The sequence below is a fragment of the Rhynchophorus ferrugineus genome, unplaced genomic scaffold (genome assembly GCF_030347505.1).
Source record: "Rhynchophorus ferrugineus isolate W39M unplaced genomic scaffold, kcgeb_rfMv2 rfM3, whole genome shotgun sequence".
Classification (NCBI taxonomy): Eukaryota; Metazoa; Arthropoda; class Insecta; order Coleoptera; family Curculionidae; genus Rhynchophorus; species Rhynchophorus ferrugineus.
In genome coordinates, this window is record NW_027472582.1 from 23,685,905 (window position 1) to 23,712,173 (window position 26,269).

Below are 26,269 nucleotides of genomic sequence, written 5' to 3' on the forward strand. Positions count from 1 at the left end.
TTCCTTTCCCATATTATCCTATACCAGTGAATTTACATGCATACACTTGTCAAATTATGATTGATATAGCTAGATAATACGCATATATTCAGTTAATGTAATATTTAATAACCGTACAATACTATACATATAAATCAATTTAAATTCTCCATTCAATAGATATCTCCTTTCTTACAATTAATTTTACTTTTTCAAGTATCATACAGGCAATGAATTTGTTCATTCAAGAAATTTTCATACATTAGAGGTGTAATACTTTCATTACTGACATTCTTAGTAACTTTAGCAATATTAACAGCTAAAACATGTTTACAAGTTATTTGACTCTTTTTATTCAAAACCGCCAGTTGGAAATCTTCACACATACAGAAATTTATGTTATCAAATACTGTATAATATTCATCATTAACCGATATTTTATATATTTTCCTTAACCTATCGGGAGTTGAAAATTGTTGTATTTTGCATTTTTCTAATAACTCAGTGGCGAGCAAAAATGTTTCGTCAAAATACGAATACAATTTCTCTAAACTTTCATTGGAAACTAAAAAACAAATTTACATAAAGGATTTTTAACATATGACAAAAACTTACATGTTCCTTGATTAGCTATATTTAATTCTGCATCCTTTAAAGCCTTGAAAGCTAACTTTGGAATTATACTTCTTTTCATTGTATAAAATAATTTAATATTAACCTCACAAATTGTATAGTGATAATAATGAGGTTATTAGGAAATAAGTATTGATAATTACTTATAAATATAAATTACTTTTGAGAGTCCTGTTAATTTATTTTATAACATTTAGGTAATTTACTGTAGGAAAAATTCCTACCAATTTTGTAAAGTATTATTACAAGTTTAGTAAAGTATTAATAAAGCTTAAGGTGGCCTGTAATTTTATCTAAAACACTTTTAGGTGCAGGACCAATAGCTATTACAGTTCTTGAACCTAAAATAGAAATAAGCAGTAAGCCCTATTAAAAAAAATTAATTTACCTTCTACCTGGCGCTACCTGAGTTTGACCCGCATCTCTAATTATACAACTTAAAACATTAACACTTTTTGCTTTTCTCTCTAAATCCAACATTTGTTCTTCTGATTCAACCCTTAATGCTATTTTTGTACCACCTAAAAATTAAAATTGCTATATGTATTGATACTTGAAAGACATTACTAAATTTACCACTTTTTAACCATTCTTTTAATAACTTTTGAGATGTATTTAAAGTTTTAGCATATGCTGCCATGGCTCCATGACCACATTGTGCCGCAACTTTCCCCTTTTGCATTTTCAAATCATTACGAACTCCTAATATTAATCTAACCTCGTCATTAATATCTTCAAACTGAAACAATATAGTTAACTACTACATTGAGTTGTAATTCAAAATACCTCATATCTCTCTTCCATTCCATTAGACCAAACTGGACCGGTTTTATTTTTGGGTTTGTAACGAAATTTTATTAGAAAATATGTTGATGCAGCTCCAATAATAGTTCCAGCGCTAAAAACTGCAATATATGATGTAGTTGCTATAAGACTCATTTCACGAATTTATAAATCTATATTATATTAGAAATTTAACCTCTCAACATTTTTTTAAAAATCTTTAACCTCAAAGTGATCTTAATATTCTTAATTATTGACTCAAAATTAGTTTCTTTAGGAAGCAACATTTTAAGATTGATTTTACTTATTTAGTTTATATTACTAAAGTATTATCTTTATAGTATTATAATATTACATTAAAATACGATTTGAAAAAACAAAAATGAGTTAATAAATTTGAATGTTAAAAAACTATTGTTTCCATTCTGTAGCAGATTATACTGCATCTATGTAGCTATAGTCGGGGTGTTGACCACCAAAAAAAAATATATTATAAAATTATATAAAGCTTCCGATATTAAAAAAACATATCGATATATCTATATATCGGCCAAAAAAGATATCGATATTTTTTTTGCAATAAGAGTAAAAAATATCGATAATTTACAAAAATATATATGGATATTCTTAAGAAAAAACAAAAATAGCCAAATACTGGACCAAAAAAATATATCTTATTTAATTAATAATAATTAAATTAATTGAATTAAGAACTAATTTTAAAGGTTTGTTAAAAATAATATTTAATTTTTTTCTGAAAAAATATCGGCTAAAGTAATATCGATATATATTAGTATAAATAATATCGATATATTTTTAAAAATATAGTTATTCCAGTATACTTAAATAAATTTCAAAAAAATATTGGAAAAGAAATTAATATATATTCCCAAAAAATTGAATATCAAAACCTCCCTGTACTCGTAAATTTAATTTTATATATTCTATCATATATCGTAATTTTATATATTTCATTATTTCTATCAAATTTTTTAAAAAACATCAAGAAATATCGATCAAAGAAAATTAAGAATATCGATAATTTTAAGGCATCCCTAAATGGTGGTATAACCACAAAACACATTCTCAATAATTTGTGGTATAATTTTACTTTTTCTCTGTAAACTTACATTATACATTGATATTGATAAATCTTATATAAAATGCCCAAGTCATGGCACGAATTAAATGTCCATTTAAATGATGAAGTATGCAATGCAGTCAAATCTTTCAATTTTCCTTATATGACACCAGTTCAGGCTGCTGTTATCCCACAATTGTTGAACAATAAAGATGTTGCTGCTGAAGCTGTAACAGGTATAAATTGTGCTTGACTCTAATTTTATTTCAAGCCTATGGTACACCTTATTTTTAATTAGGTTCAGGCAAAACTCTTGCTTTTCTAATACCTATGTTGGATATCTTAAAGAAAAGATCATTTGAAGAAAAATGGAAAAAGCATCAAGTTGGAGCAATCATTATTTCACCTACAAGAGAATTGGCATTACAAACCAAAGAAGTCCTAGAGCAAATGCTGAAAAATATAGAGGGCCTAACCCAGATTTTGTTAGTTGGGGGTAGTAGTGTGGAAGATGATATAAAGCACTTCAGAATTAATGGGGGAAATATTATTATTTGTACACCTGGCAGACTAGAAGATTTGTTAACTGGAAACCATGCTATTAATTTGCCAAACTCAATAAAACATTTAGTAAGTAAACCCTCTTTAATGATAATCATATGTAACATATTGGTTTTAGGAAATGTTGGTCTTAGATGAAGCAGATAGACTTTTAGATTTAGGTTTTCAAAAGACATTGGACACAATTTTTAGTTTTTTGCCTAAACAAAGAAGAACTGGTTTATTTTCAGCTACACAGACTAAAGAGGTGTGATTCTAATTCCATATTAAAAGTGTTTTAATAACTTGCAGTAATAAATTATATCTTAGGTTCAAAATTTAATTAGAGCAGGTCTAAGAAATCCTGTTTTAGTCAGTGTGTCTGCAAAAGCTAAACAAAGTACTCCTGATATGTTGCAAAACTTTTATATTGTTAGTAAAAATAATGGTAAGACAATTTATATTGCCATTTCTTTTTGTACTAGTTATTAATTTTAGGAAAATTAGCTACATTAATTTGTTTTTTGGAACAAAAACAAGTAAATAAATCTATGCTTTTTTTGCCCACGTGTGCCTGTGTAGACTATTGGATGAAAATATTTCCTATTCTTTGTAAAAAATTAAATATCCCTATTCTTGCAATACATGGTAAAATGAAAGATAAACGAAAAGTTGTATTGGAAAAATTCAGGACTAGTGAAAAAGCTTTATTATTATGTACAGATGTAATGGCAAGAGGAATTGATATTCCAGAGGTACAGTTTATTATATGTAATAATATTGATCAGTTCTATGTTTCATATATATAATGAATTAAAATAATTTATGTGACTGCAATTTTTACATGGTAGGTTGATTGGGTTCTTCAATGGGATCCTCCAGCAAATGCTGCAGCCTTTGTGCATAGGGTTGGAAGAACAGCCAGACAAGGAAATAATGGAAGTGCTTTAATTATACTCCTTGAAAACGAAGAACCTTATGTAAATTTTATAGATGCAAATCAAAGAGTTAAATTGCAAAGATTAAATGACTCTGCTGATGAAAATAAGGCATGTTATAAGTATAATTTTATATGTTTATATTAATAATTTGATTTAGTGATTAATAATTCATAATTTTTAAGAAACTTCTTAATTTGTAAGAAAGAATGTGAAAGTAATTTAAAATAGTTTGTTTGAGTCAAAGTATGTTTCATTATTGGCTATTCATTTTTACAAAAAGCAGACAGACTCAGATTAAGCCAGTCACTTTTCAAACTTGTCTTTCAGTCAAGTGTCAAAATAATGCCTCTGATTTCCTTAGCTACCTATAATATGACTTTGTTATGTTGTATAATAACTTTTTATGTGTTGTAGCTTATTCTGTTAGTTTTTCCATTAACATATTCATGTTCAAGCTGATGCTTTGTTGCTTGTAGCAAATGTTATTGCTTCATTTAGTTCATGACGCCCTTTAGACTCCAAAATGATCTTTGTCTTCTATATGACGCTATTCAATTTTATGGTTGATGATGATGATTATCCTGACGCAACTTATGCATTAAAAGTTTAATGCATAATACATTTCTTAACTATATCAATATTTTCTTATTTAGATAAATACTTTAAGAGAAATTATAAGGACATTGTTGTTAAAAGACAGAGCTTTAATGGAAAAAAGTACAAAAGCCTATGTATCTCACATACGCGCTTACTCCAAACATGAATGTTCACTTTTGCTAAAAGTTCAGGTATATAAAAGTTATTAAATTGATTATATTTTTTAACTGTATTATATTATTAGGAATTACCTCTTGGCGCTATGGGTGTTACTTATGGATTATTACAACTACCGAAGATGCCAGAACTAAAAAATAGAGATGTATCTGATTTCTCACCAATAGATAATTTAGATTTAAATAATATACCTTATAAAGATAAAATTAGAGAACAGAGCCGTTTGAAGAAATTAGATGAATATAAAACTACAGGTAATAGATATACATTAAAATATAATAGCTATGTATGCTGAATGTTTAACATCAAATTATATGAACTAGGTGTATGGCCAAGTAAAAAACAGAAATTCACAAAAAAAGTTACAGAATCATGGTCTATAACAAAACAAAATAAAGAATGTAGAAAGGAACGCCGACAGAAGAGGAAACAAAGTAAGCTACAAGCTGCAAATCAAGAAGTTAAAAACAAGAAAAGAAAAGGTAGTATAACTTTTCTGTAATATGCTTAAAATTAAATTGTATATTTTTAGGTGGTATATCTAAAGAGGATTTAGAAGAATTGAAAAATGATATAAATTTGTTAAAAAAGTGGAAAAAGAAAAAAATATCGGATGAACAATTTGAAAAAGAAATTGGCTTAACATAGCAAAGTTTTTTAATGAAATATATATGATATATATATAAAAAATGTGAAAGGATTTTAGGTAAAAAAGAAACTATTTTACTTAAAAATTGTTTTATTTTACGAAAAGAAGAGGCGACTTGTGGAACGGCTATATAAACGACACTGAGGATTTTTATCTATAAGAAAACAGACCAACCCGTCTTACTTCACCATTTAGGTAGTTTTAAAACAGATAGACGGATAGTCAGGCCGTATTACATAACCCTACAGTTCCCTCCTGGAGAAACCTCCATAGGGATGTATGTGGTCGTTATTCTGTCTGGCCAGCTTATAGTTATAAAAATTGTTTTTGAGCATCGATTGTACCTTCGTCCACCAGATTACCTTCGAAGAACCTCAATATGGTATTATTTCTATCCAAATTTCCATGGTACCCCTCCACGGAGTGGTTTTTAAAATTTGGGTGACTCCATATTCTAATAGTCTACGGCTAAGGCCGCGATAGTTTTACCTGACTTAACTACACAAAGGAACGCTTTGAGTAATTGCGCAACGATTGGCAACCTAACGTCAACCTGTATTCTTTTCTTGATAATTAATTTGATTCAATATTAAGTTAATTGATTTAATTCAAAAGAGAACAGATTTCAGATCTTGAAATCATAGCGACTGCGCCAGTTAGAAAATGTAAAATGATTTTAAACAAAAAATAAACTATTTTACGGAAAGAGGTGACTTTTTGAACGGCGATATAAAGCATTCATCATTCAGGTATTTTTAAAACAAATGTCCTGATAATCATATCCATATTACACATAGAAAAAATATGATAAATGATATTACACAACATATGTATGGTCATGCGGATGCATTAAAACGCGTGCATTAAAAATGCGCCACTACGCTAAAATCATTTTAGTCAAATAGATTTTTGTATCAAAATTGAAGTGTATAGTAAGGTCATGCTACTCAATTGTGTAATTTGTCATTGATATGGGCACCAGTGATCACATAGATCACACAAACTAGGGTACTTCGCGTTAGTGATAAATGATGGAATAATAAATAAGAAGTTAAAGATTGTTCAAGTAATATGGTCGTTCTACTGCTATGAAAGTTGCGGATACGAATTCCAAGCCATGGATGTGATATATGTTTCTGATTGCTCGTAGATAGTTCAGAGTGTAAAATCCGAATGATCGCGTTATCTAGGCCGGGTAGGACTGGATATCTTCTAGAATTATTTCTAAATTAGTTCATTCAGTAGATTTAATGCTCTGATAGTTGCATAATATAAAGTATAAGTTACATTATGCTCATAACGAAAAATACCAAATTGATAATTTGGAACTGCCATTTGATAAATTGCGTTCCAAACTGCTAATCAATATTTGTTTGCCTTAAAGAAAAAATTACCTTGGGAATAGTTAACAGCAGCTGATATAGTTAGTTTCCTAGCAATAGGTGTTTGTAATGACAAGGTCATGTAGGTAGAATAACTTGTGGAATTTTGTTCTATATTGCTGAGATCATTTATGTTATGAAATAATACATAAGTTTTAACTTTTCTATAGGATCACTTGATATGAGTAAGTTAGTTTCGTCCATCACATGACTACTACCAAAAGTGATTATAGTTTGGACAATCATATCTTAATTTTTTAGTTTTAAAGACAAAAAGTTTTTACACATATAAGTATATACATGTATTGATTTAAAGGAAGGAATAATTAAAACAACTATTACAAATAAATGAAGAACAGCATTTTATTTATTTGTAATAAAAAAAAATGTAAATTTATGATCTTTCTTTTAGTTTCTTTCCTTAGATACTTTCTTCAATATAAAGTAACTTTCAATACGTACAAATAATGTTTCGTACAGATGGAAAATAATACAACTTTCTCATGGAAAAACATGTATCAATAACAATATATCATTTTAAAAGATTAATGAACAAAGTAATAATATACGTGTAATTTCCCTTCTCGAAGTTTAGATAAACTTTTAGAAAATGCCATTAAAATCAATATTAATTCATGTTTTTGGGTGCCAAAATTCTTAATTTAACAAAACCTAATTTTAGCGATATATTAAGAGAAATACAGGAAGGTATCTTAAATGTAGATTAACTTTTTCTATTGTAAAATTACTTAATTATTTAGGTTTACCGTGTGCTAATAACGAAAAAGAAATGTTACATTTAATATACAACTCGCCTGTATTACTAAGGCACCTGTAAAATGTAATACGCACCAAACTTTCGATATTTCAACATGGTGCATTAAAATCTTGTAAATGAAATACAATTAGATTTATACTGAGATTTCTTCATAGTCATAACTGAATGTATCAAAATGTCGCGTTAAATGAGATGTTTCCCTTACTTTAATCATTTAGACGTACCTTTTCAACTTCTATTAGCAATTAAAGTGGAATGAATTATAAAATTCATAATTGTCACTGATATTTCTTTTCAATTTTTAAATATATATACCTATTTCAGCAACAGAAAAAGATATTACAAGAAATATAATTTATTTAAAATCTTAAATACTCTTTAATACTATAAATAATATTTAAGACTTCATATACAATGTGCAAAAACATTTAACAGAAATTTTGATAAAAAAAAGATTTAAATGAATAACAAAAAATATAACAAAAATATAATTATCTAAAAATGTAACGTAACAAAAGGGGGTTTAGGATTGTAAAAATGTTGAAACTATTGTAATTTGTTAAAATCTAATTTTGGTGAATTCAAATAATGTATAGGAGCAACAAAATATTATAGAAATCTAAAAGTTAAGATTCCTGAAAATATTTCATTTTCAAAATTGGAAAAAGTGAAGAATGAATGGCTACAAAACAAATGTGCATATTTTTTATATCTGCTTTGATTCTTGAAATAATATTGGCAGTTCTCCCTCTTTTAATTCATTCAATTGAATGAAACTGATATCACATTTTATACTAAATATCCACTTCTTATACAAATATATTCCAATCAATTTTATCAATGCAATGTCATGATATTTCAGTTCTATAATTGAAAAAGATCGACTTTTTATTAAATAACTTAGCTTAAGGGAACAAATATCCTAACTTGAAATTTTCTTTCATAAAATACCTTAGAACAGATAGGCAAAAGCAGTTTAAAAAAATTGTATGCACTTTAAGATATTGTTCACCATTCAAATTTCAATTTAGTTTTTGTTTAGAAAACCATATTCCTACTAATTTAATTTACAGAAACAAGTACAAGAAGTATTATGGAAACGGTAAAATTACCATTTTACTTTCCTCACAGTTTAAAGAACAAATATTCAGACTAATACCATATTCATTTCCATTATACTTCAAATAATTTTATGGGTGATGACATCTTAAGAATTAATAAAAATTTTACTAATTTAAACTGAAACATGTTTCGTTGGAAAACATCTAGTTCAGCGTTAAGGATTGGGGCCATGTGGATTTCCACCTTGTGAACCTGGATGTTGGTGTGGAACAAGAACCTTAAAAGAAATTCTTTTTATTACATATAATAAACACTGAAATTATAAAAAAAATGTTCTTACTTGTACATGTTGATGAGGTGGTGGTGGTGGAGGGGCTTGTTGAAGGTAAGCTGGTACGCTTGGCAACATGTGTGGTTGAGCTGGTATACAGAACATAGGTGAACATATTTGTGGAGGTGGTTGGGGTGGTGGTGCTGTCTGAAAATTTAAATATGGTTCAGTTTACGTCTTTATTATGCGATGTCTTGATTGATGTCTTTAATCTCATTAAATCTGCAAATTGTTAAAACAAATTAAACAATTAAGTATTTGAAAAACATAAATGTAAAATGAATTTTAAAAGCAATTATGAAAATGCATAATTTACTTGGTAGGCTTGTTGGGGTCCTTGTGGTTGTTGAACAGCTGCTGGATTATAGGGCGGTTGAGCTGGTGAGGCTGTACCACTAGGTTGTGGTGGCAAATACTGTAACTGAGAAAAAAAGTTTAATCCACTACATATAATAAATTCATAAAGTTATAGAGGGATATAAATTATAATTTAATATTTACTTGAGGAGCAGCAGCTGCTGCAGCCGCAGCTGCATCATACATTCGGAACGTTGCAGCATGCATTGCTGCCACTGTAGGCGGGTATGATGCTTGATTCATTCCATGTGCAGCAGCTGGAGAAGCGTTATAAATAAATTGCGGAAGGGGGGCCGGAGCCAACAAGGGTTGTCCAGTTACTGCTGCTGCGTGATGCATTTGTGAGGCTACATCAGTTCTAAGTTGATTCACTGGAACTTGAAAAATGTATATATAACTGTCTTGTAACATTTCAAATAATATTGCTTGACAATTGGTTTGGTTATTTTCGGATATATTTCTTTAAATGGTGTTATTGCTTACTTTTTCGAATTCTATTCGTCTGTTGGGGTGGTGGTTGATATTGCGCCTGACTTATTCCTATATATGGCATATGCATCATCATAGGCATAGATGGCGCTCCTGGGCCACTAACCGCAGGAGCCATATATGGACTATGTGATGGGGTTTGAGGTGTGTGAGGTCGGCTCGCAGAAGGAGTGCTGGGCGACCTAAAAGAGTGCCTTCTATAAATGTCGTTAAAATAAATAATTTACTTAGTTATATTAATAACAATGTAATAATATATATTTCATACAATTATGGATATAATTGCTCATACCTTGGTTGGAACGGTTTAGCTGCGGGATTTAGTACAAATTCTTTAGCATTTGGGTTCAATTTTGATTTCGCTACGGTAGTCTGTAATTTGTCCGTTTCGTTGCTGGGTGGACTTTGAGAGGGACTTGGTTGCTTATTGCTTGGCCCACTAGCCTGGTTTTGTTCAGGATTTATTATGTTAAGGCTAGTATTGCTGTTGCTTGACGACCCGCTACTGTTATGACCAGGTCCAGGTAAATTAGGAGAGGTGGTTAAATGGGACTGATTTTGTGGTATTTGTGGAGATTCTGTTCCGGTCAGGTGGGGTTGGGGTTGAGGTGCTGCTTGGGTAATATGAGGAGATGGTATTTGATGTACATTAGTTCCAGGTTGAGGCAATGGCGCTAATTTGAAATCTTGTGAAAAATTATGAAGTTCTTTTAAGTTATCAGTACTTTGAGGTGTATTTTGCGGTGGTTCATGTCTAGATTGGTTAGAATTTGAAGTACGAGTTGGAGGATGATTTAGTGCTTGCTGTGGTAATTGATGAACTGAATGTGAATCCTGAAAAATATATAATTATGTTACTGTTAATCTAATATTTAATGTCAATAGTAATCAACACAAAATTTAAAATAGGGTCCCATAAATTAAAGTAAAAAAAACTTTACCTGTGACTGTTTGATGTCTTGATAATGGCCAGGTATTTGAGCTGGATTTCCCTGTATAGGCACACTTCTATCTTGACCTTGATATTGATGTCTCTGATGCCTCTGTTGACTTCCGGATTTTGTCTCTCCATTTATCTGCGATTTGTTATGTGATTGTCCACCATGAGGTATGCCATGAGGGCCGCCTGGTTGTCGCGATGGGGGTCCTTGCTGATACTGATGTGGCGGTGTATGAGAATTTGGACGGATTGGCTGATTTTGTGGTGTTTGGTGTATGGGTAAAGACTGAAAAATAAGATAGTTCTGATATGTCCATTTCTTGGAAGAGTTTTACTACTAATATTTATCTCTTTTGATTTGATGTTTCAACCAAAAAAGAATACTCACATTCTGCGCATGTGGTATTTGAGGGGCAGTACTTTGAGGTGCTGCTGTAACATGCTGTGGCGCTCCATGAGACATTTGATTTTGTGGTGATGATTGCGGAGGTGTATGACCTATTATATGTAATTTTTATTATTATATTGTTAGATAATTCTTCATTAAGATATTACAATACATCACAAATATCACTATCCACTAGTTATATTATTATAACCATATACATAAATATATCTTACTTTGTATAGTGTGAGATACATTTTGATGTGTACTATTATGAGTTGGGTAGTTAAGAGGAGTTCTGTTTTCCTTTGGTGATGGAGAGTTTTGGCTACTAGATCCACTGGATGGCGGTGGAGTACTCCTAACTAGTTTTCCATTGTTCTGACCATTTCTCTTAGCAGGTGGAATATATTTCCCTGAAAAAATAAAAAATATATCAAAGTTTTGGTTTAAAATTATCATCATCGTTAGTGTATTCAACTAGTCACTACTCCATATTCTTGAAATTAAATGTTTGAGGAAAATGTATGTGTATTTTCTTCACATCAAGAAGACTGTTGATGCTGTTGACCATTCTGAAGTTGTTGAAAGTATCCCCTTAATATAGCTTACTGGAATTCGAGCAGAAACTTTTAGTTCATGGTGTATAGTCTCAAAGTCTGACTGAAATAATTCACTTTAATACCTATGGATTACTGAATTTTGAAATTATTAAGTTGTGGAAACATCTGAACAGGGTCTACCGGAATTTACAGAGAGGCTTGCAGTTCAAGAAGTGTAACCAAAGACAGACTGAAGTAGTTCAATTGTTCAACTATGGGTTGCTAGGATTTGAGAATACCAAAAATTATTTCACAACTTGACTACCATAGAAATTTGGATAGAAACATTGAAGTTCAAAGGAGCATCAAAAGCGGGCAAAGATATAATCAATACTCACAGTAGAGTTTATATTATAAGCTTTCATTTAGATCAAAATACAAACATATTTGGCAGATTCTTGTCTCCATCAATCCACAAACTGGTAGTTTTGATTTAACAAATGTTTTCATCCCTACACAATTCAAAACTTAAAAATATAATATACTTATTATAATAGCTATTTAATTCTGTACCATTGGAATCCAGATTTGGTCTTACAACTGCTGCGAATACAGTTTCTTCATCACCATTCTCCAACTCGCATCTTGCTTTATGGTTTGGTTGATTCTCTAAATAACAAAATATTAGTATTTTTAATTGAACTATAATATAACATTTACCTATCTCATTGGCAATTTGATCTGCTCTTGCTTGAGCATCTCGATAATCAGCTGTATCACTTGTTTCTAAGGGAACAGTATAACCTCTTAGAGTATGGTCAAATGTGGATTGTACCTAGTTAAGACAAAATAACTATATTTGCAATTTTGGAAACAAAGCAGCTAAATTACCCCATAATCTTGTTCATTCTTTCTAAACATGTCATTCACATCCCAACCATTTCCTGGTTCCAGCTCTAAATTAATATTATCACTTCCATTCATTTGGCCAGCATCCCAAGGTTCTAACTCTTTCTCTTCCATTTTGCTTCCATTTAATCTAGCAGCAATAGCTGTATCTGTCTACAATAGAAAGGAATTAACAAAATTAAAGGAAAGAAAAAACCTAAATACCTGGAAAGTATCTTTCACAGGATAATCCAAGTCCACATTTTGAAAAATAATGGACAAAATATCAGAAGCCTTGAAAATAAGCTTATCTTTAACCGTAGTAATATCCAGATGAGAATCTGGCGTGTCAGGATTAGCAACTTTGGCAGCAAGCTCCAAAACAACATCAAAGTTTGGTGACCAAGTTTTGTAGACACCTAAAACAAAAACATGAATGTTTAGAATTATTTTATTGGCTTTTTTCACTACACTATGGTCACTACACTATGGTCAATTACCATCATGTAGAAAAATAAAGGCTTATATGATTAGTTAAGCTTGTAGTATCATAACATTATAACATACTTTGTGATGTAAAAAATGGCTACAATTCTATTAAATAGTCTCAAAATTAAGAAATATTATATTTTTATTGTTAATATTTATGTTGGTAGCAAATTAAACCTATATACAATAAATATAATTTCGCTTATTAGTTGAATTGATAACCAATTTCTTCTTGAGACTTTGTTATAAAAAAAATATTTTTTGTTTCCAACAATTTGAATTAAACCATCAATGCAATAAATTATAAACTTTTTAATAAAACTAACCTTCCCATATCTGACCAGCGGCTGTTGTGATCCTTGCAGTATTTCCTACTTGGGAAGTTGCTGCATGCATAAAAGCTGGATTATTATAAACACCTTCTGTAACTGTTGACCTTTGTCTTGGAGCTCTGAAAAATCCATTATTTTAATAGTGATGTTAGTATGAGTTCACTTCAACAACCTTATATTATAAATACCTATTGTATATTTGTATAAAGAAAACTAAACTGGCTTATTTATTTTCATATAATGTTGATATATTTTAAAAGTATAAGAAAATAAAAGTTTTATGAAAAATTTTCAATCATTCGAGATCTTATTTTAAAAAAAGATAAAACTGGCCCCATCTAAAGTAATTCATAAACTTAAAAAGGGCAAACTGCTTAATATAACTAGGGTACACCTATAACACTAAAATAAAAGTCTCATCACTAATCTGTTACCCTATAAGCTAGTCTAGCATTTAATAGACAGTATAATGTATCAACATTTTACAAGGTTTTGAAACTCGTATATTAATTTAATTTAACACTTCAGATAACAACAGAAACCAACTATGTTAGCCAGAGATTATATATATTCAGAAATGTAAATTTATAATACCGCAAATTAAAATTTTCTAAAAGATATAAATCCATTGAAAATTTTAGATTGCCATATTTTTTCTTTAAAATAGTTATTTCCATTAAATCTAAATCAACATTATCAGAACAGCCCGAAGATTCGCCTATGCAGTACTTTCCAAGACGGGTAAAAAAGTACCAACCCTATAGCACTAAATATTTTGTTTTCGTGGATGCTTTATACCCTTTGATCAAAAAATCAAAAACAGGATTCATTAAAAATATCGATGGATTGACAGATAGAACACTTTTAAACAATACATTAAATATTTTGAAATACGTACCTTACAGAGCCTACTCTGTTTTTTCGCTTGTTCATGTCACCGTTACCGTGTACGGTATCTCTTAATCTCGTAGGCACCGGAATTTTGATAAATTTTCTCGTTTCGTCTTCACAAAAATTCAGCAACTTCGAGAAATTTTCCCGAATTTAAGACAACACAAATGGAAACACTATAAACTCCAATAGAACAGAATCAAAATGGCTTTGCCTGCGTGACGTAACACGACGTTTTTCTGCTGTCAAAACTTTGAGGGAATTGTAACAATATTTTCAAAAGATACGGAAAAACACAATTTTCTATTATTAGCACGATATTCACGTAAATGTGTTAAAAATGGTTATTTGGTTAAACAACCTCTTCCTAACCAGTTACTGGTTGAAATGTCTGTCACTCAACCTGACAGACAAATTCACTTAAATGTTGGCATGCGCACATGCATAGCATGCTGCCAGATTGTACATTTTTTATGAAAATATACTAATATTCATAATACTAACAAATATAAACGTTTGTATTCTATTTATTCAATATATTGCGGATTTTAACATAGTTTAATATGACATGTTGTCTTCAAAACATGCACAGTTTTTGTATATATAAAATCAGTTTTCAGAAATTTGGTTAAAAAGGTTAGTCTTTGTTGACATACGATTAGTAATTTCTCCATTATAACGTATGTTATGTTCTACAATTTAAAAGTATTGACAATGATGCATTCACCTTTTCGGTCATTGGCCAGAGATTGGCGCGCCTTTCGTTTTTGTTTTGTGGCGGCAAAACAAAACATATTTGAAAAATCGATATAACTAAGAGCATGCGTTTTCTAGAGAAAAATAGGCTTTGATTTCAAACAAACAGTCTTTGAGCAACAACAAAACATCTAGCTTACTAGTTAGTAACCTGTGGAATACTAATTTAATTGTTATCATTATTAATAAAATCTACATTAAAAAGGTATTAGTTTATTTAAATTAAATATTATAGATGTTCTAGAAGATATATTATTGATATATATCCATATGGCATGGTAGAAATATTTGGCGTAGCGATTTTTATATAAAATATTTCTTCCATGCTTATGTTAAATGTTGATTATATGGCGAATGATCTTTTGTTTTTTCTGTTTTAGAAGATATGACTGTTATACGTAAATCTGCATACACATTTACTGATCTAAATAAGGATTTGAATGGTTTTTACCAATACTTATTAGATCAAAATTATAGTGAGAAAGAAATTATAAAATTAACAAAGCCGTTTATTTCCAAAATACCCGAAAAAAAGAGCCATTCAAGACTATTGTATGTGTTTCTAAGCTTATCTTTGACGCTGAGTATAATTTATGTATTGACATATTGGGATACATTTTATTGGAATTTGACAGCATTAATTAGGATATTTCTAATAAAAATGCTGAACGTATATGACTGGAAACATTTAAAAGATGCAGAATGCTTAATTGAAAAACCTTCTTTTACAAAATCGGTAAATTTTGATCAGAATTTTTCTTTTCAATGTGATTTGTGCGAATCTATAAAGACGTTTGAAGAAGTCACTTATGATTATGGTGTGAAAGACAACGATTTTATCGAAAAACTAATACAAATAGATAGACCTGTCAAGATGAATGGAGGTATCGAGCATTGGATTAGAAATGATCCAAATGTTATAGATGTCCTACTGAAAGAAGACGAATTCGCATCATCTTTACCTTGCAAAATAAACAGTAACATTCACAATAACAAAGATGAAGACTTTGTGAAAGTTAAAAGTTTAATATCAAAAACAATGATATTTGAAAACTTTTTTCTACAATTTCAAAATTGTGAAAAGGCGGCCATTAGAATTTTTCGAAATGTCACGTCTCGGCCCAGTATTCTACCCGATAATTTGTCACCGGTAACCATAAGTTGGTTATTATGGAGTAAAAAGTATAGCACTACTCGGTTTAAGAGAATTGATTTGGTGGAAAAATACACTGTTATCGGTCAAATAAAAGGAGGAATTATATTAAGATTATTGCCCCGGAAAAATTGTCAGGGTATATGTCATATTCTTGAAGGACCTTTGCTTGAAAATCAATTTATAGTTTTGACTAGTTTATGGGACGTGGAATACCGTCCTTTTCAAGAATCAGAAAATTTAGGAGCTGTATTAGAAATAAGAGGATAATATTTATGTTTTATATTAAAATAACGCTGTGAAGGTTTGATAATGTTTTACATCAGTATCTAGAATTTTATGTTCAATAAACGATAATATGAAGTCACTAGTTTGTTTTTGTTGTTATTAAGCTTTAAAATAATTTTATTATTTAATTAATTAATTAAATATGATTTGATTAATATACCATCTACTTCTGTAGCTATTTAATTTTTTTAAATTAATTACATCTTACATAAGATATGATTAGTGAAATCTTAATTTACACATTCATTTTTTACTACTGTTATGTTGTACTTGCATTAATACCCAAGTAAAGCGAATACGGGATTAATATATGTATGTATTTCCCAAATTTAAATAAAACTAAACTATTTATGCTAAAATATGCTTATACACTATACAAGTTTGTGTGGTTTGATTCACTTCAATCTTCTGATTCCTTCCGTGTTGTCCAGTACCTGTATTGTAAATCTTGGATCACTTTGTATATCAATTTCATTTCGAGGTAATTGTGCAGCTCTTCGTTGGTTACGTAGCAATAAGGTTTTTGCTAGGTTATGTTACTAGTTGGTTTGATGCTTGAGGCCCAAATTGACTAATAAATCAACCTCTTTGATTTTAGGTGAAGTTGAGAGTATCTTCCGACTAACCAGTACGTTTGTTTGACTTTGAGTCTAATCTGCCCTGCTTTTTGTCTAACATGATATTTCCAATTTAATCTATCATCAAGACGGATGCCGAGGTATTTAGCTGATTCTGCTTGAGGAATCGGGCATCCGTCAAGTGATATAATTAGGTTTTTGCCATTTCACTGAAATGCAAAATAACATGGACAGATTTGGAGCCTATTTAATGACAACATTTAAATTTTTCCATAAATAGACATTTGATTGACTTTTTTTTATAGTATTTAATATATATTTAAGTAATAAAATGATAAGCTGTTTAGTAATGTCAATGTTTCTTAATAATAAGTAAATTCATTTAATATGACTGATATATGACATAAGTTGTACTAATGTTTTACATGGACTACTAGCAATTTTCTTTCGCTGTTTGTAATTTATATACTTATGGCCCTCTTATGAGACTTGGGTCGTTTGAATCTGCGATGGAACGTTTTGTGGGGATATTGTCTTGGGGAACTTCAAATATTTATTAGCTGATAATTTAACTTAGAAAATATCATTTTATGCTACACAATATTTATCATTTGGGTAAAACCAATGTTATACAATTGTTTCATTTATTACAGGCTGTCGTATATCATTAAAATTAAATTATTCCATTCATATGTTAAACGTACACTTAATAAGTAATGCTAAATGGAGAATAAGACCTTTCTCGAAGGAATAAGTTGTGATTAATTTATTTAAATTGATTAATGGCTAGCTTAAAGAACATTAAGAGTATTGATTAATAATGATTGATTAACAAATTAAATATTTAATACTAATTACTAATTACTATAAATTAAGATCAAATTCCTTTACATTAAATTAGGTATTCCAATAGAGTTAAACGCAAAGGTAAACGAACAGATATTCTTTACACCAAACATTTAAAACATTGCGTGCATTTTTCTATGGAACTTTACCTCAAATTCTAGGAAACGGCTTGAGAACAGTTGAACAGGACAGAGTTGCCATAGTCCTTTTTACCTGCCCCTGTTAAATATGTTCATTCGGGTCTTTCGTTAAACATCTGCTATTTAGATTATGTTTTCGAAATTCCTTTAAAGAATAATATCTAGCAATATTTATCATATACATTATTTATATTACAAAAAATTATTCTAATATGGAATTGAGCTGTTTGAAGAGTGTAACTTGAAGAGTCATCCTATAAATAAATCCAACCGAATAATAATAAACACAAATAGTTCTATTTTTTAATATTTTGGATACGTATAATACAATAAAAAATGTGGTAATATTTCCAAAAGTAATTATTAGTTTTCAGCATTTATTAAAATCATGAGGTTCCCTTTGATATGCATTAGAAATACGTACGTAACATGGCTGAAGTGTGAAGGTCAAGGTCGTACAACAGACGGTTTGTTTTGTTTTTGTTCTTTTATGAAACTAAATTTATTTAATCCATTTAAGGATTTTAAAAAATATCGTAATTATGAATATTTTAGATTGTTTTGTTATCATATCATGGTATGTATTATATGTTATAAAATGTTATATAAAAAATGTTATAAACTAGTGTTTTCTATATCTAAATATCTAAATTAATCTAAATAATACTTTATAACAATTAATTTTTATAAAAAAATAATGTTTCAAAATTTTTAAGTGAGTTTTTATATTTTAATTTCAATAATTTGAATTTGGCTTATATTCGTAACTATTAACAATTTGCTTTAATATATTTTTAATAGTTTATGGTGTTGCTGACATGGAGAACAGTTTTGTTTGGAGAATTGACATTTTATTCAATGTATAACTTCTCGGAATTATAATTTGACAATGGCCTTTGGTTAATAATACCGTTTCTTTTCCAGAATTTTGGTACCATTTTATGATCGCATTGCCCTTAAATCTTCTTCAAATTTAACAGACAAATACCTACAGTAGTTAAGACCCTTTCTTAATAGCATGTCAAAGTCACGAAAGCAAGACCGAATGTTTTTCCAGGTACCTTTCGACATTTGGCGTCAAAAAAGGTTGATAACATTACAAAAGCAACTTGAACAGGAATTAAAAATATAGCTAACTTGAAAACTAACCGTATATATCTGAGAATAATTATATATAGTGTTTATCCAAGATATCAATGCTAAAAGCCAACATAACAAAATAGTTTTTTATTAATTATATTACCTTTATTTCTATAAATTTGTCTTAATTCAGTCAATTTTCTTGGTTGATATTATTTAATTTTATTATTGCTTTAAAATAACGTTAAATGTATTTAAAAATATACTAAATCTCTGTCATAGTGATTTCTTTGTGCTGTCCATAGAAAAAGTACTGTCTTTGCATTGTTTGACACATCTGTCTGTTTAGCTTCTACATATTGGTGTTTATGATTGTAAGTTTAATGGCGTCAATGCGTAGGATTCACGGATTATAAAATCATAATTCTACGCAGATTCTCCTTAAATCTACATGGGTTAATCATTCTACATAGCTTGCAATAGCTGCAGTAATAAAAAAAACTTGCTGATGTATATAACCTAAAACTATATTATGTTTAGTATGAGGTATATGAAGTGAGTATAGGTATTTCCAGTAAATGTTTTAGCTTATTTAATATAGTTTCTGTTATTATTATTACTAGAGATATATTATATTAAATTATTTTATAACAATTACTAGACATAATTTTAGATTCTATTTTCATGTTAGTCGGTATTTTATTAGCATACATTGTTCTTTAATGAAATAAACATTGTATGTTTCTGGTGTATTTGCATAGAACAAAACAAATTATGTTATCGAATATGGATTGCAAACGTCAAAGAATAATTTCTCATGTAGCATGAATTATCAGCGATTAACGAAAGCAAATTAACTAAATTATTATTTATTTATAAGCTGATATATAGGCAGCACTACAAATTGGTTGCTGTATAGATGGTGCTAACACTATAGTATAGTTTTTTGATTTTTCGAAACCTTTTTGTACGTTTCTAAATTTAAAATAAATTGTTAGTGTGTATCGATACTGCAATGGTCTAATTTAATGTAATAAAACTATTTATGAAAACTTATTACAATTTTTAATGTAATTTAAAGATTTGAAATGTATGTGTATAATTAGTTGCATGACTTGTTAATTCAATAATAATAATGTTAATTTTCGAGTTGGTATAAAAATTTTTATCTTTATTTATTTATATGTCATTATTACTTTGTCATTATCTTGATTAAACGGAATAAATATCTACGTTAGGTAATTAAAAAGAATAATATATATATATATATATATATATATATATATATATATATATATATATAAAATATATTAAAAATAATTAAATGTTTTTTAAAATATTTTGAATTTATCCATATATATATATATATATATATATATATATATATATATATAGATAAAAATATATGGATTAAAATATATGGATAGATAAATATTTTTCAATCTTATACACTGAAATGTTATTAGGATATAGTAATTTACCTGTGATATTTATGACTGAAATGTAAATAAAATTTTAAATGTAGAGCAATACAAATAAAATTTAAGGCAGTAAATCTGAAATATTAACAAAAGTTAAAAGGAAAAATGCTCGGTAGTTCCATTAAAAATCCGTTATGTTAAAGCAGCTGTAAATCGTGAACTATATGTATAATGGTTAGATACTATTAAATGTTTGCCTTTCTCCTTGGAAAGGTCATAATTTCAAGGAAATATCTAGGTAGTAACGAGGTACTCGGTCTGGCAATAATGAGCTTCACTTTATTCATGTCTGCTAGCTTTTTTTTGTTCGAAAATTAAAATAAACAATTATTATAATTAGTATTTTAATATCTCGTAAATGTGATAATGATATAATAAAATAAGGAAATGTGCATAATTCAAAAACATAATTAGACTTATGTATGATTTTTCCTTAATTAGTTCTGATGCGGCATTGGTTACGGTATCGCAAGTATTGAATAATGTATGGTTTGTGATTTCTAAGTATATTAATTGTTAATCGTTTAATGCTCTATATTGGAAGTTTCCAATTAATATGTAATATTGGATGCCTGCATGTATTCTGGTTATTTTTTCATTTTAAAAATGCATTTATTGGAAAAAATAGAACGTGTATATGTAACGATGTATTATATTATAGGCTATGTTACGCATTTAATTGTTGGGAATAATCTCAAAGAAAATTATATTTCTGATGTCAATAATTTATGTGACATATCTGTTGTAACACCAGTGGATTCTAATGTATGTTTGTTTAAAGCGGCTTTTAGACCCGAAATCTTATATTTATCCTATTACTCAGAAGTTACTTGAAGAAAAAATATTTTATTTTTCAAAAGTTGCAGAAGACAAAAATTATTTGATGGATTGAATTACATACAATGGTGGTTTAGTTTATAACAAGTTAAGTAGACATTGTTATTATTTAGTAACAGGTATTACTAATAGTGAACAATTCAAAACAGCAGAAAGTGTAGGACCAGAAAACATAAAAATTGTTACTGCTAATTGAATATTAGAAGAGGTCAAAACAAATAGGTTGCCGGATGTTACCTCGTTTAATCCAAAGTTGAGAAATTGCCCAAAACCACCAACACCTCAAGAATCCACAGAACGATGTATGATCATCCATCCGTTTTTGCACTCCTTTAGCCTTTCGAAATCCAATGTCAGCTGCATCGATATAGAGAAGTGATATTCAGAAGCCGTTGTGCCTAGTGAAGACGCAGTGTGATGGAATGTCTCATTGAAACTGCAAAGTTGTATTCTTCACAACTCTTGTAGCTCTATACGTCTATTATTTGCTATTTTTGCTAGTATTCTTTTCAATAATACCTCGGTTAGTAGCTTCAATTGATAGTATGTTTGTACGTAGACACAGTAATAGATTTCTTTCTCTTTTGTAACTCGTAATACAATACATCTTGCCATGATATTCTGTTCATTCTCCTGGTCCATAACTTTTGCATTTCGGATAGATGTCGTAATAGATATTTTTATCATCAGTCACAATATGCCACAAAAATTTGTTCCTTTTTGACCTTGAAGCTGTTTCTTTTTGCCTGACAAGCAATGGAACTGGCATTTTGATACGTTTTGAAATGACATTTTCAATCAATTCGTCTCCTAGCTTCCCCTCTTTAGATCATTCCCATCGCATATAAATATCAGGAAACAGTTGATTCGTCAATCGCTAAGATGCTTGAAAGTTTGAGAGCTTGAGGATCAGGATATAAGTCGCACTGAGGTTGATCGTTTAATGAGTGTCAGACCTATATCATATCTTCAATTGTCTCATAATATTTTTTGATGTTATCTTTTGTCGAGAAGTATATACAAGCTAGAATTGTTTGAATATCTGGAAAGAAATATTGTTTGCAATAACACCTTTAGTCTTAATGAACTCATCAGATACGTAGAAGAAGTTGACAAGTAGTGGAATCGTGAACAAATGTTAGATAGAATGAAAATTAACAGTTTAGTTATTGACTTGAATAGTGACTCAGAAAGTGACAGTGACTGAATGAAACTAGCGATTTGGGATTTTGATTTAATGTTGACAATTTCCCAAGACAGGGTGATGAGAGTGGAAATAACTAAAGGTAGTATATAATTAATATAGGATAACTGTAGAAAATCGTCTTCTGTAAAAATCTGTGTGCATTAGATATATTTGTAATTGTTCAGAATATACATGGGCATTTGATTACATTTAATTTTATTCTAATATTGTAGTGGTGAGTAGAAAAGAATTCAATGCATATATAATAAAACAACTCTAACGTACAAACTATTTTGGCTCTATAATTAAATGTAGTTTAAGTCTTTCGATAATAATTGCATTATATATATAAATGCATTATATATACTATGATGTTAAAATAAATTATATATGATAACATTATTTTTTTTACATTAGAAATTTGTTAGCTTGGCGTTAGCCAAAATAAACTAAAAAAATTCAAAGTTGCCTTATTCTCCTTATGAACTAACATCGAATATGTTTGGAATGGTTCCTTCAACAATGGTAAGATTTCTGGTCAATTTGTTTAGAGTTATTTTTCATATTATAAGTATTAATATTACATGATACATTATTATTATTATAATACATCTAGTACATTAAATTACTATACATTAAAACAGTAATAGTATATTGAATTTTAATTAAGGCATATTTCATATATTAATTTTAATTTTAAGAATAAATATGATATATATAGTTTCGATATGCTTAGTTTATTTGCTTCTTAATATTTTTTTCAAATCATTTACATATACATACATTCAATATAAAATTAAATAAATGTCTAATATGACTTTTTTCCTGTCCAATATTGCTCAATCGCCGTCTTGTTACATAATTTTCGTTATTCGTACAACTTCCTGCTTCGCTGAGGCAAAACTGTTGCCCTACTTTAAAGATGAAAATAACAAGTACCATTGACGATGTTGAAATAGATCGAAATGTAAAAACTTAACGAACGTACATACATTGTTAATTTCATTTCCTTGTAATTTATAATAGTTGAGTTATGCATTTTTTGGGTAGAAAGCAAAAATAATAAGAGAAACTAGTAATATAGAAGAGAAACGTATGATTTGTTGTGTCAGCTTAACGACTGTAGTATTCACCATGTGAATGTTATTTGTTTCTCGCGTGCCCTTTTGCAGAAAGGTCGTTGCATAAAATAATACGAATGATATAATACATATAATGTAGCAAATTAATACGAAGTAACTATATAAATACGGAATGTATGTCGTTATATAACGGTATCCTAAAAATTAACAAAATAACAAATATAAATGCAATAAATATTACATTAAAGTACAATTCTTTATCTTCAAATTCATATTTTTATTTTAGTTATAATCACATACTTTATTTACAAGGGATATGCAACATAATATGAACACTATGCAATATAATACCATCTTGTTTCATGTTGGGAACACTGACTTTGTTTAAAGAATACAACGCGTATATATAGCTCAATTTACATGCAAAGTCTTGTGGTTTATGTTTCAGTAAGTTATACTTTTTGTTCTGTGACGGTTCAAACAAGCGATCAGTGAAAGATGCGGTCTGTCAGTTTTCGAAGGACAGCAAATGGAGAAAATAGTTGAATTGCTATAAATACAGTTTAATGACAGCATATGTAAAACATGGCAAAACATCATCGGCGAAGAGGAATAATGACCGAAACTCAAAGTACTGACAGAGACATAAATCTACTGCAGCAAAAGTGACAGCAGAACTTACACTCACTTGAGTAATATTGTTTCGACAAAAACAGTACCACGGGAGCTCCATGAGGATAACATTAAAAGATGCACTGCGATTGAGAAATTCTTTATAACGAATGCCAACGCTAAGCTGTGAAAGAAGTGCAACGATAACAGAATCTAGATAATTAATGATTGGAAGAATGTGGTCTAAATTATCGTTCACATTGTTTCCTAAAAACGGCCGGTTTGTATGGAGAACCTCAAAAGAAGTTTACGATCCGGAGTGCCGCCTTCTCATAGTTAAGCATGGAGGAGGTTCTGTTATGATTTGGAAGGTATTAATGTGGTATTCAGCTGGACCTCTCATTCAATGATGTGGATGATTATTCCAAACCGGACTACTGTCAATAAATATCTCGATAACCTCAATGATGAATTTCTTACTATTTCTTACTTATATTCATGGCAAACACTTTCAAGATGTTAATGCGTCCATATACACAGCCAAAAAGGTTCAGTCTTGCAAAAGGTTCAGTTTGAGGTGCACCAAATATGTTAGCACATCTTCAGATCTCAACGTAATTGAACCGTTATGAGTTAGAGTAGATAGTGAGGGATGGACTTCCAACTCCATTATAATTGAAGGAATTTCGGTTGAAAACCATTCCGCGAAGAATTGCAGCTGTTTTAAGAGAAAATGGTGAAACCTTATTAACAAATAAATATTTTGTATATGCCATATATTTATATTATTTAGTCCACATAGTTATAGTTAAGATTCCAACTTCGTCAATGACGGCTTTTCGTAACAAGAATTTGAAACCTGCCCATGTCCTGCTGAGAAAAGAGAGCAGATATTTTATGGTATAATTTGCTATAATTGTACTAACCTTCAAAGAAAGCTGTTAACATTTCATGATATTCTACTAATAAGTTTGTGAGTTATTGTGCTAAGAGTGACACTACATTTGTTATTTTCAAAACAATGGATCAAAAACAATTTCGAGTTTTAATTTTACACTTATTCTTGATTGGAAAAATACTGTTCAAGCGAAGCAATAGCTTGAAAAGTTTTATAAGGGTTTCGCTCCATCAGAAACAACAATACAATGTTGCTGACTTTAAACGGGATCCTAGAGTCACCGATAATGCAGAACACAGTAGACGTCCAAATGAGGTGATAACACAAGGAAACAAAAAAAATCCACAAAAGAGTTTTGAATGATCGAAAAGTGAAGTTGCGGGAGTTAGCTAATTTCGTAAAGATATCAAAAGAACGTGTTAGTTATATATTGCACGAGCATTTGACTATGAGAAAGATCTCTTCAAACTGAGTGCCGCGTTTGCTCATTGACCAAAAAAACAAGAACGTGTTGATGATTCTGAGTAGTGTTTGGCTCTGATTAAATGCAACAAACCGGAATTTTTGCGTCGATATGTGATAATGGATGAAACATGATCCATCACTTCACTCCGGAATCAAAACGGTCGTCAGCTGAGTCGACTGCAACTGATGACAAGCCTATTTTGAAGCAAAAGATAAATCGTTCTACAAAAGTGGTATTGAAATGTTAGAGCTGCGCTGGAATGATTGTGTGGCGTTGGTTGATGCAGATTACGTTGATGAATAAAGTTAATTTTGAAGAAAAAAAGCGTTTTCATTGTTACGCCTGGTACTTTTCAGCCCATATGTTAGTAGGGATCCCCAATTAATAATTCATTTAGATTCAATAATTAATCACTAGGAAATCACGCACTCGGATACAACAATTAATAAGAGTAACGGTAACAAGCATAAGACCGATTCTAATTTGTAACGCATTGTAATAGTATGATAGAGAAAAATTAATTTCGCATTTTTTCATGTCTACTAATTCTGGTTGTTTTCTTTAAACATCCTGATTCAATTAGTTAACAGTAGAGATATAATAGCTTACCCGGTTCGAGC

At 29.6% G+C, this 26,269-nt stretch overlaps 4 protein-coding genes and 2 long non-coding RNA genes across 9 annotated transcripts; 3 read left to right on the forward strand and 3 right to left on the reverse strand.

Annotated features, from left to right (window-relative positions):
* Positions 1-87: 87 nt before the first annotated feature.
* Positions 88-735, reverse strand: LOC143192851 (uncharacterized). The gene is made up of 2 exons (XR_013004889.1): positions 595-735; positions 88-544 (listed from the first exon to the last, which is right to left on the reverse strand). It is a non-coding gene; the product is annotated as an uncharacterized LOC143192851 (long non-coding RNA).
* Positions 736-772: 37 nt separating this feature from the next.
* On the reverse strand, positions 773-1,932 carry LOC143192850 (putative peptidyl-tRNA hydrolase 2). Its single transcript, XM_076398586.1, has 4 exons — positions 1,399-1,932; positions 1,189-1,351; positions 1,008-1,133; positions 773-953 (listed from the first exon to the last, which is right to left on the reverse strand). The coding sequence occupies exons 1-4, from the start codon at positions 1,549-1,551 to the stop codon at positions 874-876; spliced, it is 522 nt and encodes a 173-aa protein (XP_076254701.1). The 5' UTR covers positions 1,552-1,932; the 3' UTR covers positions 773-873.
* A 508-nt stretch (positions 1,933-2,440) lies between these two features.
* On the forward strand, positions 2,441-5,465 carry LOC143192852 (putative ATP-dependent RNA helicase DDX55 homolog). Its single transcript, XM_076398588.1, has 10 exons — positions 2,441-2,712; positions 2,775-3,106; positions 3,156-3,284; positions 3,347-3,464; positions 3,515-3,771; positions 3,868-4,065; positions 4,611-4,745; positions 4,799-4,985; positions 5,055-5,213; positions 5,264-5,465. The coding sequence occupies exons 1-10, from the start codon at positions 2,559-2,561 to the stop codon at positions 5,377-5,379; spliced, it is 1,785 nt and encodes a 594-aa protein (XP_076254703.1). The 5' UTR covers positions 2,441-2,558; the 3' UTR covers positions 5,380-5,465.
* A 1,642-nt stretch (positions 5,466-7,107) lies between these two features.
* On the reverse strand, positions 7,108-14,678 carry LOC143193708 (uncharacterized). Of its 4 annotated transcripts, none has more exons than XM_076400023.1 (15): positions 14,254-14,678; positions 13,350-13,474; positions 12,760-12,953; positions 12,538-12,708; positions 12,367-12,481; positions 12,220-12,315; positions 11,341-11,520; positions 11,108-11,217; positions 10,721-11,005; positions 10,072-10,613; positions 9,774-9,961; positions 9,435-9,667; positions 9,250-9,354; positions 8,943-9,080; positions 7,108-8,879 (listed from the first exon to the last, which is right to left on the reverse strand). In XM_076400023.1, the coding sequence occupies exons 1-15, from the start codon at positions 14,286-14,288 to the stop codon at positions 8,817-8,819; spliced, it is 2,580 nt and encodes an 859-aa protein (XP_076256138.1). In that variant the 5' UTR covers positions 14,289-14,678; the 3' UTR covers positions 7,108-8,816. The 4 variants fall into 4 exon arrangements, with proteins under 4 accessions (XP_076256138.1, XP_076256140.1, XP_076256139.1 ...); XM_076400025.1 differs by having other exon boundaries at positions 7,108-8,892; XM_076400024.1 differs by having other exon boundaries at positions 9,435-9,661; positions 14,254-14,651.
* A 395-nt stretch (positions 14,679-15,073) lies between these two features.
* On the forward strand, positions 15,074-16,522 carry LOC143194092 (uncharacterized). The gene is made up of 2 exons (XM_076400657.1): positions 15,074-15,207; positions 15,383-16,522. The coding sequence occupies exon 2, from the start codon at positions 15,388-15,390 to the stop codon at positions 16,423-16,425; it is 1,038 nt and encodes a 345-aa protein (XP_076256772.1). The 5' UTR covers positions 15,074-15,207; positions 15,383-15,387; the 3' UTR covers positions 16,426-16,522.
* A 1,927-nt stretch (positions 16,523-18,449) lies between these two features.
* On the forward strand, positions 18,450-19,155 carry LOC143192854 (uncharacterized). Its single transcript, XR_013004890.1, has 2 exons — positions 18,450-18,584; positions 18,932-19,155. It is a non-coding gene; the product is annotated as an uncharacterized LOC143192854 (long non-coding RNA).
* Positions 19,156-26,269: the final 7,114 nt, after the last annotated feature.